Source organism: Ctenocephalides felis, unplaced genomic scaffold (assembly GCF_003426905.1).
Source record: "Ctenocephalides felis isolate EL2017-DRISC unplaced genomic scaffold, ASM342690v1 CF-g0.4_SCAFFOLD_03570, whole genome shotgun sequence".
In the NCBI taxonomy this organism is placed as follows: Eukaryota; Metazoa; Arthropoda; class Insecta; order Siphonaptera; family Pulicidae; genus Ctenocephalides; species Ctenocephalides felis.
The window spans coordinates 13,542,095-13,560,024 of NW_020539724.1; the positions used below are offsets into that span (position 1 = coordinate 13,542,095).

Here is a 17,930-nt window from a genome sequence, read left to right on the forward strand (position 1 = left end):
CATGAAAATTCAATATATAAATGTATATAATGATATATACAACATTAGATGTCATGCAGTTATAGCAGTTTGTATGTAAAATTCATATAAAAATTTAAATTGATATTATTACAAGTTTCTGTATGAAATTATCCAAGGTTTGTCCTATACTTGACTTTAATTTATGTCGCTTTCTTTGAAATTTATGGTTGCATATTTATATATGCATTTATCAATGGATATTTCATTATGGCTAATGATATATAAATTTGGTTACAGTAATCATACATGGTATAGTTCTTCGAATATATCCCAGCTATAGCTCTTGTCCTTAGTAGATGATGAAGCTTGAAGGCAATGAATAAGACCCATTTGTGAGCTTCTTCTTCCATCTAGAATTAATATATTTGATGTCATTATTGTCATTTTTGGTTTATTTTGTAACTATACTAATGTATAGATTATTTTATATTAGTTTTCCATGTGAAGCATAGAAACATTTATTGATTTTTAAACTAAAAATGAAAATCATCACTACCTCATTAACAATTTCTATCCTTCGGAATTGGTGTTGATCTTTAATATCTCTAATTAACTCTTGGTTTTTCTTATTAACTTTTTTTATCCATTTTTTCATTGCATAATAGTCAAATACATATCTCCTGCAATAATATGCTCGATATACAGATTGGATAGTTATTGCATTTTTGTTATAGAATTTGATGCACATTTCTACGACAGCCTCTTGGAGCCTTGCTCTGTACTTTCTTCGCCCTTAATGGTATATTTCACTATATTATTGTATAAAATACAATTTATATACAAATAATAGGAACTAGAGAATAGAATATGATGATATACTATTTTATTTTGGTACCTTGAAGACCTCTATAGTGTTTTTGAATCATAATAGCATTTTTGTGCCAAAATTCTACTCTTATTCTGATCATATGTCCACGCCATTGTGCTGCAATTATTCGGGCTGCTTTGAATTCTTTCAATTGCACTTTTTCACTCGCTCTAAACAGAATAAGATATTAAACTTATAATATAACACACTAGCCACTAAACTCAAGTCATTAAACCAAAACATTTGTACTTTTATCGTTCAACTCCTGAAAGTATTTTTTTTCACTTACAACTGTTAATTGTTAGTGGACATCTAATATAATTAATGATAATGAGTAGATTTTTTCAAAATATAACTGTCAATAAAATATAATTTCAATATTAAGTTCATTCATTACCAATATTTGTTTTTCAATACCCACTTGATTCGTTTCTGTAATTCGACGTGGAATTTTTTAATATCATCCAAGAAATGGATTACAGATGCCATATTTGCTTAAACATAAAAGATAAATATTAATTAAACTTTGATTTTAAATTCATTCAACTGTTTAATTTATATATAAAACAAGTTTTGACGTTTGTAGATAATTTTAATAAAGTCTCTTTCTTAATATAAATAATATATTTACAATTATAAACATTTATAACTAATGCTACTATATTATATAGTATTTATATATATATATATATATATATATATATATAAATATATATACACACAACTAATTGTGTTATTAAGTTATTTTTCAGGAATTTGAATTCATACTATAATTTTAAATAGTACTACAAAATCTGATACATATATTTTGTTAAATGTGATTGTATGTCATATTTAAATAATACAAAATATATTAACAACTAAAAAATTACATAAAACGGACTTACTCAAGTAATATGAGATGAAAAAATAAACAATTAACAATTATTTTTTTAAACTTCTACTATTATAATAATTGTCCAAGTATATAATCACATCTTGAATACTTTTTTCATAATAAAATGATTGGGGAAAGTTAGAAATATGTTTACTTATCAAGTAAATCCTAATTTTATTCTTATACTACTAATCCCCACAGGTAATTAAAGGTAGTTTTTAGAGGGTTTAGTGAAGATGCTAAGGTAATCTCTAATTTTCTCTTAAATTTATTAGTTGTTATTGCATCCAAAAGGAAAGAGCATAAACCCCAAATCATCACATATTACATATATCACTTGCTGTTCGTTTTTTATGATTTTTCAAATTTCTAAATAATTTAATTTACATTTTATCATATAGTTTTTATAATAAAGTAATAAATCTTATACTTATTAATTGCTAATTGTTGAAATTTGACTATTTTGCACATATTCCCCATAAGGACCATAGTTGACGACTCCAGAATTTGCAGGAAAAAGTCTTTGCAATGAAGCGGCCGTCATGTTGTCCATTGAATTATTTATTTGTAGAGGTCCCATTGATGATATACTCGGCATCATTACGTCCCTGGGAAGAAAAATATTAATATAATAAATATTGTATTGTATTAAATATATTAAAGACTATGAGTTGTGCAACCAAACGGTTGTCCTATCTCTATGTGATGAATTACAATTTATTAACTTCCCGTAGGGTAGTTATAGTAATGGGCCGAAAATCGAAAATGAAAATTTTTGCATTTCTCGACGTTTTGAAGGTTTCTGTACATTTTGGCATACCTCAGAAAAAATGGATGTGTGTGTGTGTTCTGTATGTCCGCATTTTTTCGTCACGGATCAACTAATTTGAATTGCTTAAAAAACATTCCATTCCTATTGATAGGGAGATGTGCTGATTAGTTTTTGGCAAAGGCAGGTACAGCCGTTTCGGAGATACGAAGCAAAGAATGCAGAAAATAGAAACCGAGTTTTTGAGAGAACGGAGCATCCGATTTGAATGATCTAAAAAACATTCAATTGGTAATGATTAGGAGAAAAGGTTATTAGTTTTTGGCAAAGGCAGGCCCAGCCATTTCCAAGATACAGAGCTAAATATGCAAAAAATGGCAGTTTTTGAGAGAACTAAGCGTCCGATTTGAATGATTCAAAGATCAAAACAGCATCTGCTTGTTTTAACAAAATAATTAATTTTGAAAAAAAAAATTGGTTTCAAATTTTTTTTTTATTTTTTTTTTTCAAAAAAAAATTTTTTTGTATATCGAAAATAAATCAGATTTTATTTTTAATTCTGACTGAAGTTCTAATATACTTTTAAACGAATAATTTCAACTTTGCAATTCAGTTTATATAATTCTTATAGATATTAGACATTGTTACAATATTTATAATAATCTATTTGAAACATTCAATATTCCTCGAACATTTCGTTACGGTACGGGAAGTTCCAGCAATTTGCCTTAAGGCACAATGCCATACACCCCACTAGTTTAATTTATTATTACAATTTTTGTAATGCTGATATTTTTTTGTTTATACCGCAATGCCTGCTTTGATTGTTGCTAATTATATTTTCAAGTTGCAGTCGAGCAGTCTGATGCTGCTCGACATCAGGCTGTCCGAAGAGGTCTTCGAACCTGGAAACTCTGACTACAAGTCTATATCTCTAACCACGAGATTTAGTTATATTAAATTTATTATCCTATTTCATTAAATAATTTATTATCCTTCTCAATTTCTTCGAACAATCAAACTGCTCTACATAATAAAAATTTAGTATCTAATTAATTCCGTGCAATTGCTTCTCGAACTCGTCGATTAAATTCGATATCATAACAAACTTTCACAATTGTGATTGTGTAATTTATTAAAATATGATCTGTTTATTTTTATTCATTCGATAATTTGCATCCTCGATTTGAATGAATGTCGATTATTTAATATTTGTGTCGTAAAATCGGAATCGAATTACAAATCAATCATTGAAGTAATACGATATAGTTGAGCATTCTCAAAATCGATTTGATTGATAATATTTGTTTGGTAAATAATAGTTTTATATTATTTCAAATTTAACTAGAGACTTGAGGACATTTAATATAATTTATTTCCATTCATAAAACCTTTAATGGTCCGGCTGGTATAACGATGTAAAAACAAAAGTTCGTCAATTGATTATCGTTAGAAGTAAAAATTTAATAACCGAGACCGTTTTGAAATGACTTCTGAGAAAAAGGAATATGTCACAGGACTGGGAATGCATTTATATTATATAGACAGAGAGCTGGAAAATATCTACTTAAATAATAGATTCATAAATTAATTATTTAAGTTATTTTCTATTTATTAAAATTAATCTATTGATAAATGACACCAACCCTAAATAAACCCTCATTTTAGGTTGATCGACAGATCGTCCGAAAATCTGATGTGGGACAGCAAGTGTGAAAATATTTTTATCTAAATAGTACTAAATATTTTTATGTTTATGGTTAAAAAGAAATTAATAATTAGGCATGTTTGTAATCGTTAGAAAAATTCATATTAATTATAAATACAAAAATATAAAGTTATTTTTGTATTAAAATATTGTATTTTTCTCTTATAGACAAGTTTATTTATCTAAGCTAATTTTTTTAGCCAGATTTGATTCACTATCAGGAAATATATTAAATAGCTAACAAAAAAAATTCCATTTTATAATATTTTATATTATGTATATACTACTCAAAATCAAAACGCAATTCTAACTAGTGGGGTGTATGGCATCGTGCCTTAAGGCAAATTGCTGGAACTTCCCGCACCGTAACGAAGTGTTCGAAGAATATTAAATGTTTTCAAATAGGTTAGAATAAGAAATATATAAACTGAATTGCAAAGTTGAAATTATTTATTTGAAGTATTATATTGAGCTTTAGAATTTTGAGAAAAATTAAAATTTAATTTATTTTCTATGTTAAAAAAAATTGAAACATTTTTTTTCCAAAATCAATTATTTTGTTAAAACAAGCAAAAAGTTCTTTGAATCATTTAAATCGAGCGCTTAGTTCTCTCAAAAACTGCCATTTTTTGCACATTTAGCTCTGTTACTTCGAAATGACTGGGCCTTCTTTTACCGAAAACTAATTACCACTTCTCCCAATCATTACTAATTGAATGTTTTTTAGATCATTCAAATCGGATGCTCCGTTCACTCAAAAACTCGATTTCTATTTTCTGCACTCTTTGCTCCGTATCTCCGTAACGGCTGGACCTGCCTTTGCCAAAAACTAATCAGCACATCTCCCTATCAATAGGAATTGAATGTTTTTTGAACCATTCAAATCGGTTGATCCATGCGCCCGAAAAGGTGAACGAAAAAATACATTTTTCCGCACACCCACGCACACATCCATTTTTTCTGAGGTATGCCAAAATGTTCAGGATCCTTCAAAACGTCGAGAAATGCAAAAAATTTCAATTTCGATTTTTGGACGATTACAATAACTTACCCTACGGGAAGTTAATAATATAAAGAATAACTATATTTAAATTGGCCATTACCAAAAATCTTTAACTTCATCCACATGTGAACTTCCAATTGTTAACCGACTCTACCAGAGGTCATCATTATATACTTTTAAAGACCCCATGAACAACGGACCTTTTCCTTTTTCTTTCATTGTACCGAGAGGTCCCAATAGGCACGTACTGACGAATAAAAATGATGAATGTGATTTTTTTTTCAAAACTCGGTTTTATGACACATATGGCACTTGTAACAACTTTTGTGAGTCAGGTTCATTATTTTTTGTGGAATTTGGTAAAAGGTTCAAAACGGAGGCAGGAGGTCGCTTGACCCTTGAAAGGATGGATTGGAGAGAAATCTTTGATTTAATTTATTCAGAAACAGACAAGGAGAAATAATAGATGGTTTATGTACTAGATTTGTTTTCATTTTTATAATTAGAACATTTATTGAGATATACGTGTGTAATATCGAGCTTTCTGTGCCTGTGTAAAAATTGACAAGAATTGTTGCAGGTTTTACGCATTTATTATTTGTGCTTATGTGTTTTATGTAGATGTATGTATTATATATATATATATATATATATATATATATGCAAATAACGATTTAAATGCTTCGCTTGTTTATAATATGATGTTCCTTTCGCGTGGCATTCGAAAACTTATATTGTTAGTCAAAACAAATGGAAACGACCATATCAGTAAGCGTACAATACACATAGTTTATGACGAATATTTTTTATTTTATGGCAAATATTTACTGATCCACATCAATTACGAGTTAACTAAATCTAGGATGATCAAGAGCAATTCATTAATTTTGCTAGCCTCTGTAGACCAACGTTTTAAAATTTTTTTCAGTGGTACCTTTAAATGAGAAATTGTTGAGATAAAGATAAAAACATTATAATGTGTCCTGTGTCCGTATCTTATATCTTCTTATATATAAAAATGAATTGCAAAATGTGTTGGTAAGCGTATAACTCAACAACGCCTGGACCAATTTGGCCAATTCTTTTTTTTAAATGTTCGCTGATGTCCAAGGATGGTTCTTACGGCGAGAAAAAATCGAATAATTGCCGGGAAAACCCTAAAAACAGCCCTTTTCTTTTTTACATACAAACGTTTACTAACGAAAACGTAGAATCAATTTGAGCTTTATTGCTATTATGTAAAGTTTATATTAAATTACAAGCACTCACTGTATACTCCTTCTAAACCATTATGGAGATTTTGATATATCTTTCTGAAGTTTGTTAAGGAAATTTTCTAGGATGTATGTGCTTATAAAGTACTGGGATGTATGTGCAATATTGTAGAAATAAATGGAAAAATAATGTAAAAGCGACATGTCATTGTTTGCATTGAAAACAAATGAAAACTATCATCTGCCAAAAATTTCAATTTACTTATGAACCTGGACAATATTAGAATATGTATGATTTTATGATTATGAATAAGAAAAATGAAATGTCTACATTATTATTGCCCAAAAACAGCTGAGTTGTGTCAGAAATTAAAATAATATAAAATACAGTATATGTATGGAAGATTGAATGATACGCATATGAAAAAATTTATTCACTTAAAATATGAAATTAAGTATCAATCAGGGCCGGTCCTATTTTTAATGCGATGCATGCGAAATATACGAGCGCACGCCTTAGGGGGCGCCAACACATGATTCGGATATTAAAGATTCAATATAGTATTTTTAAATATATAATTTCTTTGCATCTTTTACTAATCTTTCCACAATATTTTTAAAATTCGTAAACATTTCACTTTATAACAACAAATGGGAAAGTGAAGATGAATACATACAATTCGGCCCTCACGATATCGATTAGGAGAAGTTTAAGATGCAATTTTGGATATCTTAAATAATAAAAAATTAAATTAATTTAATCCTTCATGAAGTACCAGTGTTATCTTATGGTTGTGATTATGTTATACCGTTTAAAAGACTTCAATTTCCAATATAGTGTGGGAATTGAGACTCATCATTTTATTTAAAGCAGTTCTACATTTAGCATTGCTCATATTATAAATGTATATGCATTTTGGCGTGAAGAGTAATTTAAAATACAATAATAATTATTTTTAGGTAAACGGTAAATATTATTATATTATATTAAAAAACGTTAAATGTTCTATATCAGATTTTCCGACGATTTGCCGTTGACCTGAAACGAGGCTTCATTTAGGGTTAGTGTCATTTGCCGCACCGGTGTTGAAAGGTTTATCGAGAGCTTTCGATTGAATTTTTTTTATATTTGTTAGAGTGTAGCTCTGGTTTTAGTTGTTGTCTAAAAACCCTTTGTTTTATGGTATAGATGTATATAATATAAAATTTAAAATCTGTTTCATTTTCCGCTCCGTCAGCAGAAGCACAATTGTAAAACACAGCGCTTGAATAAGTGAAATACGAAGCTCTGAAATCTACGTTGTCCGACATGTAAACGCAGATGAGCGCGTAGTTTCCCACAAAATTGGCACACGTTTCGATTAAGTTGCGAAATTTCCGAGAAGTCAAAAAAATACTGATTCTTCTGTCCACCAGATCTGAGGTAATAGAGCTTTGTCATCTCTTTTGATTTTTTGCAACAATCGCGCTTTCTGGCCGATGGCGCCGTTTATAGTTGTTGTTTTGATGCGCAATTTGGATAGAATGATATATAGATATATTACTTACATTGGTTTGGTATTTAATTAATTTGTTCTGCTTTAGTTCAATGGTTAGAGCAATGGGATTTCAATTAGAGGTTCAGGAACATGAGTCCAGAAAATTACTAAAAGCTCATAAACTCAATTAGGAGTAACTTACAACACTTTTCTAGAGAATATTTGTATATATATATGTATATATATATATATATATATATATATATATATATATTATATTACTTGCATTGGTTTTCTATTTAATTATCCGAATATCCATTGGATTAATGGTTAGAGTATTTATTTATTTATTTATTTAATAATTTTACAAGCCGTCGGTATAATAATATTATAATAAGGCTCAAGTCAATATTTTGCGGATTTAATATAATTTAATTAACGATTATCTATTTTATTACTTATTTATTTATTATTTAATTTATTTACTATAGACATATTTATATTTAGTCAATTTTATTTAAATTTTTTTATTTAGTAATGGAATTACTAATCAGAGTTTCCAGGTTCGATAAATATGTCCAGAAAATTAGTAAAAACTCAGAAACTCAATTCAAGAGAAACTTACAACACTCATTCTGGATAATGTGAAAATTTAAGTTTGAAATTCTTACTATAAAATAAGGCATTTAGGTTGCTTAATTGTTATTATTTTGAATTATTTATATAATTTTTCAACAATAAAATCTCATTAAGTTATAGATTTAGGTCATTTTTTGGAAAACAACTTAAACCTATTTTTTTAAACCAAATTACCAACTAGTGGTGAATGGCATTTCGGTGCGAGAATTGTATACGTAATAAGTTTATAAAAATTGTATCCGAACATACCTACTCAAACTAACACACACACATACACACATTAATCATTTTTTTCTGAGGTATGATAAATTGTTCAGAAATTTTTGAAACGTAAAGATACTCAAAAAATTTCATTTTTGTTTTTTTTTACGATTACTAAAATTCGTAACTAGACCTAACTGATTATAAAAAACTACTGGGGTGTATGGGATCGTGACTTAAGGCAAATTGCTGGAACTTCCCGTATCGTAATTAAAAATCTTGGTACGAAACCCGAAAAAAATTACACAAAATGTGTACACATTATTAAAATCTCTATAAAATATCTGATAATTGATGTGCTAAGTCCAATAATCATTTTTGACCGCCAAATGACATTTCTTTAACTTATTTTTAATGAGAGTCCTTAACCGCTGGACCTGCCTTTTCAAAAATTTAATCAGTTCTTCATCTTGTAAATACAAGTAAAATGTTTTTTGAATTTTTAAAATCGGACGCTCCGTTCTCTTAAAACCTGAGTTGCCGTTTTGTCACTTTTTGTCCCGTATTCTCAAAACGGCTAGACCTGCCATTGCCAAAAAGTAATCAGCACATCTTCCTGTCAATAGGAATCGAATGCTTTTTGAACCATTCAAATCGGTTGGTCGGTGTTCCCGAAATCGTCGACGAAAATTTGTCACGCACACACACACACATACATCCATTTTTTCTAGGGTATGCCAAAATGTTCAGAAACTTTTGAAACGTGAAGATATATAAAATTTTTCATTTTCGATTTTTTGGGGTTACTATAACCTAGCATACGGAAGTTAAAGAATTAAAATAATTAATTTAATAAAAAATATAGAAAAAAAACTTACGATCTATGTTGTGGCGTTCGATCTCTCTGTCTCCGATTTTTAAACCAATTTGAAACTTGTGTTAAAGTCAAACCAGTTCTTTTGGCTAAAGCTTTCTTTTCATCAGGTGTTGGATATCTACAAAAATACATTTTTTTTTTAAAAAAATTTACAAATTAACATAAATTAGTTACTTCTAATCAATCGATTCAAATCAAACGTTAGTTTGTAGGATTGCTAAATGATTTTATTAATATTTTACTTTAAAGAGCTTAAAAATTACAGTAATCTACTATAATGGATTTTGATGTATTTTTAAATCCCAGTGGAAAAAATATATATTTTTAAAAAATAATTTAATAAACAATAGTACTATTACTTATTATGAAACCATATAACATTATTTATTGACCACGAATTGCTTATGAAGTAACTGACACAAAAACTTCCAAAACGTTGTTAATATTTTGCATTAGTTATATCTATGATTTGATTCTTTTTTATTAGAATTCATTAATGATAATAATTAAAAAAATATTTGCAGTTTTAATTAAATTTAAATTGAGAACCCGTTGTCTAGATAAATCCTAGTCGTCGTTCATAGTTATCTCTTAATGTACTCGAGATAGGTTCAAGGTAAAAAAATCATAGGATAGTTTACAGTTGGATTGTGGTTCATTATCCTGAATTAAATAACAATCTGTTTTTTAATCTGTAATATTTATAACACAAACAATCGCCAAGGAATAGGGAACATAAAAATGCTTTACGAGGCGACACGGTGTATCCTATTTCAAAAACTGAAATAACAATTCGTCCTCGAATTTCTGAACGCACTTCGTCATACAAAAGCCTGACCTCATTATAATTAAAATATTTGGAATTAAACAGGATAATGATAAAAAAATATTGAAATTATAATTTTTCATATCGACCAAAAGAATCAGACTTTTTACATTTTAAGGTATCGTTTATTACCACCAGAAATAATTTACATAATCAGTAGATGTGTTAATTATAATGTAATTTTTTTGATAATTATTTTTTTTTAATTATATATTTTTACCTGTTTCGGTCGTAGCAATCTTTCAAAGCATTCCTACTTTTTTCTTTGAAACAATAAACAGTTTCTTCGCCATCCCAAATAGTTTTTGGCAAAGGATATTTTTTACGCAATCTATATTTGTCAACAGCACCTGTAATTGACATGAAATAATTAATATGAAAGGAAATATTATTAATAATTAAAGTTCATATTTATTGATATTTATGTGGATTCAACTCGTTTCAGTAACAAATTAATAATAATATACAAGTACAATAAACTCAAGTCTATTAATAACTTTTTTTTTTAATCTCAATTTTTCAAAATCTCTGCAATGGTCATTTTGAATTTTAAAGTATTTTTTTTTTATCCTAGAGTTTTACATGTTGTCCATTTCAGGATAGGTGTAAAAATTACTATATAATATAAAAATGTTTTTTATACATTCAACAATAATTTGAAAAAAAAAATTATAATTATGTAACAGATTTGTTGATTATATTACAAACTGAAAATTATATTGCAAAATATTTAAAATATTTTTTTTATTTAGAACAACGAGATTTGACTATTTAAGTATACTTGATGCAAAATATTTGTTTTTTTTAATGAAAATTTTAAAAAAAAGATCCATATTTTTAATTTATATATTAATTTCTTTTTTTTATTATATGTAAGTATTTAGTATTTTTTGTAAGTTATTATTTAATAAATGACTGTTAGAAGACAACTTTCAAATAGTTGACCTATCTATTATATTTTTATTGGAATTATATATTCATTATATTTTATTAGATTTTAATAGAATTTAGAACACTGATGATATATTTCCAACAAAAATTGATAGTCATTTCATTTTAAATTGGTTGTGATATCCGAAATTTGATAAAATACCCTTTATAAGGTAGTCAGATTTTCATACAATAATTGTTATATTCTATGAATGCTATAGCATCCACTTAAAGCTTCTATTTTACGCAATTTTCTTGCTCAAGATAATACGAAAATATCTAAAGAATCAGCTAGTCATTACCTTGACAAGTATAATTAATTGCAAAAACGTATATGACTATTTTTTTTTGTTTTTATTTTTAGTCTTAAAATACAAACTGTTTGCTTAGGTAATAAAAAAACAATCTAATAAAGTATATATATAATCGTAACAAATATTAAGAAACTAGAAATATTAAGAAATTATATATTGAAAAAAAAACTATATTGAAAATTAATATCCGAATTTTGGTTGACGCCCCCTAAGGCGTGCGCTCGTATTTTTTGCATGCATTGCATTAAAGCAGGACCGGCCCTGATTAATACTTAATTTCATATTTTAAGTGAATTATTTGTCATATCTGTTCATATATGTATCATTCAATCTACCATACAATATATATACTGTATTTTATATTATTTTAATTTTCTATCACAGCTCAGCTGCTTTTTGGCAATATAATGTAGACATTCATTTTTCTTATTCATAATCATAAGTTTATTATACATATTCTAATATTGTCTAGGTTCATAAGTAAATTGAAATTTTGGCAGATGATAGTTCATTTTGTTTTCAATGCAAAACAATGACATGTCGTTTTTTTTGCATTTTTTTCGTTATTTCTATAATCTGCACATACTTTATAATCACATACTTATAATCCCATACATACTAGAAAATTTCCTTAACAAACTTCAGAAAGATTTATCAAAATCCGAATAATCGTTCAGGAGGAGTATACAGTGAGTGCTTGTAATTTAATATCAACATTTATATAATAGCAATAAAGCTCAAATTGATTCTACGTTTTAGTTAGAAAACGTTTGTATGAGAAAAAGAAAAGGGTTGCTTTTAGGGGTTTCCCGGCAATTATTCGATTCTTTATCGCGTAAGAACCATCCTTGGACTTCAACGAACATTTTAAAAAATAATTGGTCAAATTGGTCCAGGGTTGTTGAGTTATGCGCTTACCAACACATTTTGCGATTCATTTTATATATAAGAAGATTTCTAGTTAAATGATCATACTGCTACTGCTTGATATCAGTTTTACCATGTATGTACGTCCAAAACCTATAATATTTTCATACCACCGCTATATCGTCGAATTGCGGGAGTTATGGTTTAAACTGAACATTTAAATAGTCTAGTAACAATTAAAATACAATACAATTAAAAAGATTTCTTAGTTAAATGGTCATACTGCTACTGCTTGATATCAATTTTACCATGTGTTGTCCAAAACTTAATAATATTTCATATCACCGATTATATCGAAGAATTTCGAAGTTATGGTTAATCAAACATTTAAATAGTCTAGTAACAATTAAAATATATATTTATAATCATCTATCCCATTACCTAAGGGTCTTCCTCGTACTTTTTCCGCTTCCCTGTAATGTGCCCTGAACCACAATGTTTGCAATTCGGCGTGATATCTTGAATCAAATGTGTGAGCCTCAAGTATAGAGTATAATTCATGAAAGACGCCCCTGTGGAAAGCCACAGAAGCCCTGGCCCTGCCGAAATGGACAAATATAATATTTCAATAGAATAAATAGAAAAACGTTAGGACCTTTGCGAAATGCCCAGAGGAAGGATTTTTAGTAAAATACGGGAACTTGTGGACGAGATACAATACTTGTAATTAAATTATAAAGGTTCGAGGGGAAATAACAGGGCCGACGATAGCCACCATTTAAAAATGTTTAAAAATTGCAAAATTTTTGTTTAAATCTTAAATAATTTTGCCAAAATACTCATATTATCTATAAAATAACCAGTTGCTCTTGACATTCATTCGATTATTTTTAAAATTGAATTGGAAATATTACTTGTTGCGTTATAAATTAATTATTATTTGTTCTAAATTGTGAAATCGAGATTTAGAGTGTAGAACAAGAGATATAATAATACAATAGTAAAATTATTAGAAACAATAAAATAAAAAATAAGTAAATTTTCTATTTTTCCTAATTATCCTTACATAAAAAACACAGCAAATTTGAATATTTTTTATGCACTGATCTTACTCTTACTTTCTTTATTTATAAATATAATTAAAAAAAATGCTTGATATTATTTTTATTTTATTATTAAAAAAAACTTCATCAACTAAATTTAATTTAGTTATTAAAATTGAAAAATCTACTAAAAGTACTAGTAGGTACATTTCAGAACTTTAATTGGATAATTTACATAGATTTTCAAAATTGTAGATTTTTTTCTTATGCAAGAACAGATATGTAAAGAAGTTTGTATGAAGACATATGTAAACAAAATAGGCCAATTTACTTATTTATTCATCAATTTATTTTAATTCCTATCCAAGCTGTTTGTCGAATGTTAATGGAATATTTAACAAGATTAAATCAAATGAAATATAGAATATTATTTAATATTATAGTACCTTGTTCTACTCTTAAATCTAAATTTTAAATGAATTTTATACTGAAAATTTGGGGCAAATGCGACTGAAAAAATGACTAATGAGTAGTAATAAACTGATTAAAAATAAATGATTTCCAAAAAAAGATCATGTAATTTTCAAGAGCTTTAATTTAATATTTAAGATGCTACATTTATTTAGAATTGCAAAGAAATAATTGAAATACACTTATAGATATAACAGTATTAAATATCTATTAAATACAATGTAATCTGTATTTTTTTTCAAACATATTGTAAGTAAGTATATTGCAAGTTAAATACATATTGGCTAAGTAAGTAATCTACTTACTAAGCCATTCGTCGAATTAAAAAATGAATTATTTACAATTATTTATTTAAACGTTTTGACACTTTATATATGCCATCATTCAGCAATCGTACCAGAATTAGTAAAACACAGAATTAATATGAAATTTTAATTTACTCAAACTGATTTTGATTTCAGTAATCATTGATTAAGCCATATTATTTCAAAAAACTTTGAATGTTATAATTTTATAACAATAGTTATAATGAATAAGATGATAATAATACAAATAAGTTAATTTTTTCATAATGGTCGTTATATAATAAAATATTAAATTAAGATTAAGATAAAATATTAAATAGTTTATTAGTTTTAATTCTGCGTTTTGTATCCTAGTTTGCTTAATAATGAAACGTATCAAGGTCGAAACGTTTAAATATAGAATTGTAAATATTAGTCCACATATGGATATATATATATTGGTGGTCCTCAATATGGACATTTTCGAATTTCCTTGCTCCCAAGGGCTCAGATGGCTCCAAACTGATAAAAAACAATTCTCTGAAAGTTTTAGCTCTTAATATTAACTTTAAATAGTGGGAGCAAGGAAAATTCGAAAATGTCCATATTAAGGACCACCCTAATGTGACCCCAAGAATAAAGACTTTGAAAATAATAACTATTAATAAAAAAGTAAAAAATACCACGAAAATTACCATGTCGTACAAACAAAGATTTAAACGAATTGAGTGAGGAATCTCTTACTCGAAGATTAAAAAAATGGCCTTACAATCTAAAATAAAACGTTATAAAAATGGAGATATTCATTGGAGATAATATATACTGTTGCTGCAATTATTATAAATAGAATTAATAATAAAATATAAATGAAATAGGTTAGAATATTATACATATTTTTTTACCAGATTTGATTTTTTACCTCAAAACGCTCTCGTTCCCCCGAAGAAGTTCCGTAGGCGGCAAGCTCCACAAAAAAGTCGCAAGTCTCTCCAAATCTCCGCGTTGCTGCAAAGCTTCGCACATGCATTGAATTTGTTCGTACTAAAACTAACTAATTTCTATTTCCATCCCCTGTTCCGTCGAAGGAGTATTATAAAGCACCGAATTTTCCCGATTTTCCGCCAACCTCGCCGACGGCCCTGTGCTTTCCAAAGTCTGCGAAATCGGTTTCGGCTCCAACGTCTCGCATTTGGAGAAGAAGTCGTTGGATAAAATTTAAGGTTTTTCCGCGGTCTTCGACGGTATTTGTCATATAGTAAGGATCGTTTTTTTGGTATTTGGTACAAAACATGAAGCTTTTATTGGTGTGTAAAAATCGTCTGTGAATTCGCTGGAGATTCGTTTGATGGCGTATAAATTTCTGTTGGCGTTTTGGGCGAATAAAACATTTATATTCGGTTGTTGTTCGTAATAGTTCATGTTGGGGTTGATGTTTAGATTTCCATTTTCTTCACTTGAAGCATTTGATTCTACTAGTCGTTCGGGGGGATGAATTTGTTGTCATATTACTACTTAGTAGAGGTGGCTTATTTGTATCCATGGTAAATGTAATAAATAATTGTAATAAAAACTAAAATAATTTGATTTTATTGTCCACCTTTCACTACGCTATTTGATATTAATCATGTCAATAGAATTTTAATCGCTCATGGAACTACTAAAAGCTTATTTGTTTATTAAACTTTATTACACTCGATAATATACGTGTTTTTGGTAGAAGTATATACTATAGTTTAAGTAATCGTTATTATACTTATGAATAATATATGGATAAATGTTAGTGTTCAAACCAGTTAAATATTATCAACAAAAATTTGTGTAACACCTACAGCACATTTAGCTTATCGGAGAAGAAAACATTTCAAATATATTGCATTGCGTATTTTTGACTCTCTAAAAATAAAATGAATTTTGAATTTCTAGACTACACATTTTTGTTGTTCACTAATATTCACAAAATCACAAACTTCACTATTGCAATGTAACTATGTAAACCCTTGCTGATTAAAAAATTGATATTTACACTAAAATCACTTTTATAAAATATGTCTATTAGTTGTATAAAATAATATTATATTTCAATGGTAAATTTATATTATGAATTTTTATTATTCCAAGGGAGTCCCCAAATAAGTCGGTTTTAAACTTAGGCCCTAAATCGGCTATCTTCTCGGTTCGACGTTTCTAGAGCACTGCGCCGGTTTGCACGCCCGTGCGATGATTTCGCCTCGGGAAAAATGGGCGGACCGAGAGGGCTGTTATGATTTGTGTATATACAAAATGAACAATGTGCTATGCTCAATCATCGATGATTAATAGGGTATTTTGGGTTTTAATTACTATTATTTTTAAACTATAAAAAAAAACATTTGGGTTTCATACTACGATATTATTTTAATGTAAATTCTACCCTTTGCACGCTTATTTATTTAATTTATGTTTATTATTATCATTATTGTTAGATGTAATTATTTAACAGTTGTAATAAATATAGTAATTAAAAAAAATGGTGTTGTGATTCACTCTATGCTCAAATCATATGTCCCTACCATTATATTACTGGATTTGTCTCTACTTTTGATAGTTCGTAAATTTTGTGTTAATTCAAAACGCTTAGTTTCAATAATTATTAACTTCCCGTGGTGTAAGTATTGTAAATCGTCCAAAAAATCGAAATTGAAAATTTTTACATTTCTCACGTTTGAAGGTTTCTGAACATTTTGGCATACCTCAGAAAAAATGGATGTGTGTGTGTGCGGGTGTGTGTATGTATGTATGGATACAATTTTTCGTCCACGGATCAACCGATTTGAATGATTCAAAAAACATTCGATTCCTATTGTTAGGGAGATGTGCTGATTAGTTTTGGCAAAGGCATTTCCAACCGTTACGGAGGATAAGGTGCAAAGAGTGCAAAAAATAGAAATCGAGCTTTTGAGAGATCGGAGCATCGATTTGCATGATCTAAAAAACATTTAATTCGTAATGATGGCGAGAAGTGGTGATTTTGGCGAAGGCAGGTCTAGCGGTTTTGGAGAGATACAGCGCTAAATGTGCAAAATATTTGCAGTTTTGAGAGAACTAAGCTTTCCGATTTGAATGATTCAAAGAACTTTTTGCTTGTTTTAATGAAATAATTGCTTTTGAAAAAAAAATTGTTACGATTTTTTCAATTTTTTTTTCAGAAAATATTTATTTTGTCGAAAATAATTCAGATTTTATTTTTAATTGTGACTAAAGTTCCAATATACTTTAAACAAATAATTTAACTTTGCAATTCAGTTTATATAGTTCTTATAAATATTAGGCAATGTTACAATATTATAAAAAATATATGAAAACATTTAATATTTCTCGATCATTTCGTTACGGTACGGGAAGTTCCAGCAATTTGACTTAAGACACGATTCCATGCACCTCACTAGTGCAATCTTATATTTCAACAGTTACATCTATAATATAAATAATTATATTATTAGCTTGTTAATTTTTTTATTAAAACCAGGATAACTGATGATTCTATTTAGAATATTATACACCAATAATATTAACTATTTACTACTCTATTAATACGTTTATGCTACTCTATAGTGCTTCTTT

At 27.9% G+C, this 17,930-nt stretch overlaps 1 protein-coding gene across 1 annotated transcript in view; it reads right to left on the bottom strand.

Moving 5' to 3' along the window:
• Positions 1 to 2,139: 2,139 nt before the first annotated feature.
• Positions 2,140 to 17,930, bottom strand: part of LOC113383416 (homeobox protein SIX6-like) — a 22,929-nt gene continuing 7,138 nt past the window's right edge. Inside the window, exons 2-6 of the mRNA XM_026621683.1 lie at positions 15,250 to 15,371; positions 12,974 to 13,131; positions 10,642 to 10,771; positions 9,597 to 9,713; positions 2,140 to 2,314 (exon numbers count right to left, since the gene is read on the bottom strand). Coding sequence (XP_026477468.1) covers positions 2,140 to 2,314; positions 9,597 to 9,713; positions 10,642 to 10,771; positions 12,974 to 13,131; positions 15,250 to 15,371 — 702 coding nt within the window. The remainder of the gene's footprint in view (positions 2,315 to 9,596; positions 9,714 to 10,641; positions 10,772 to 12,973; positions 13,132 to 15,249; positions 15,372 to 17,930) is intronic.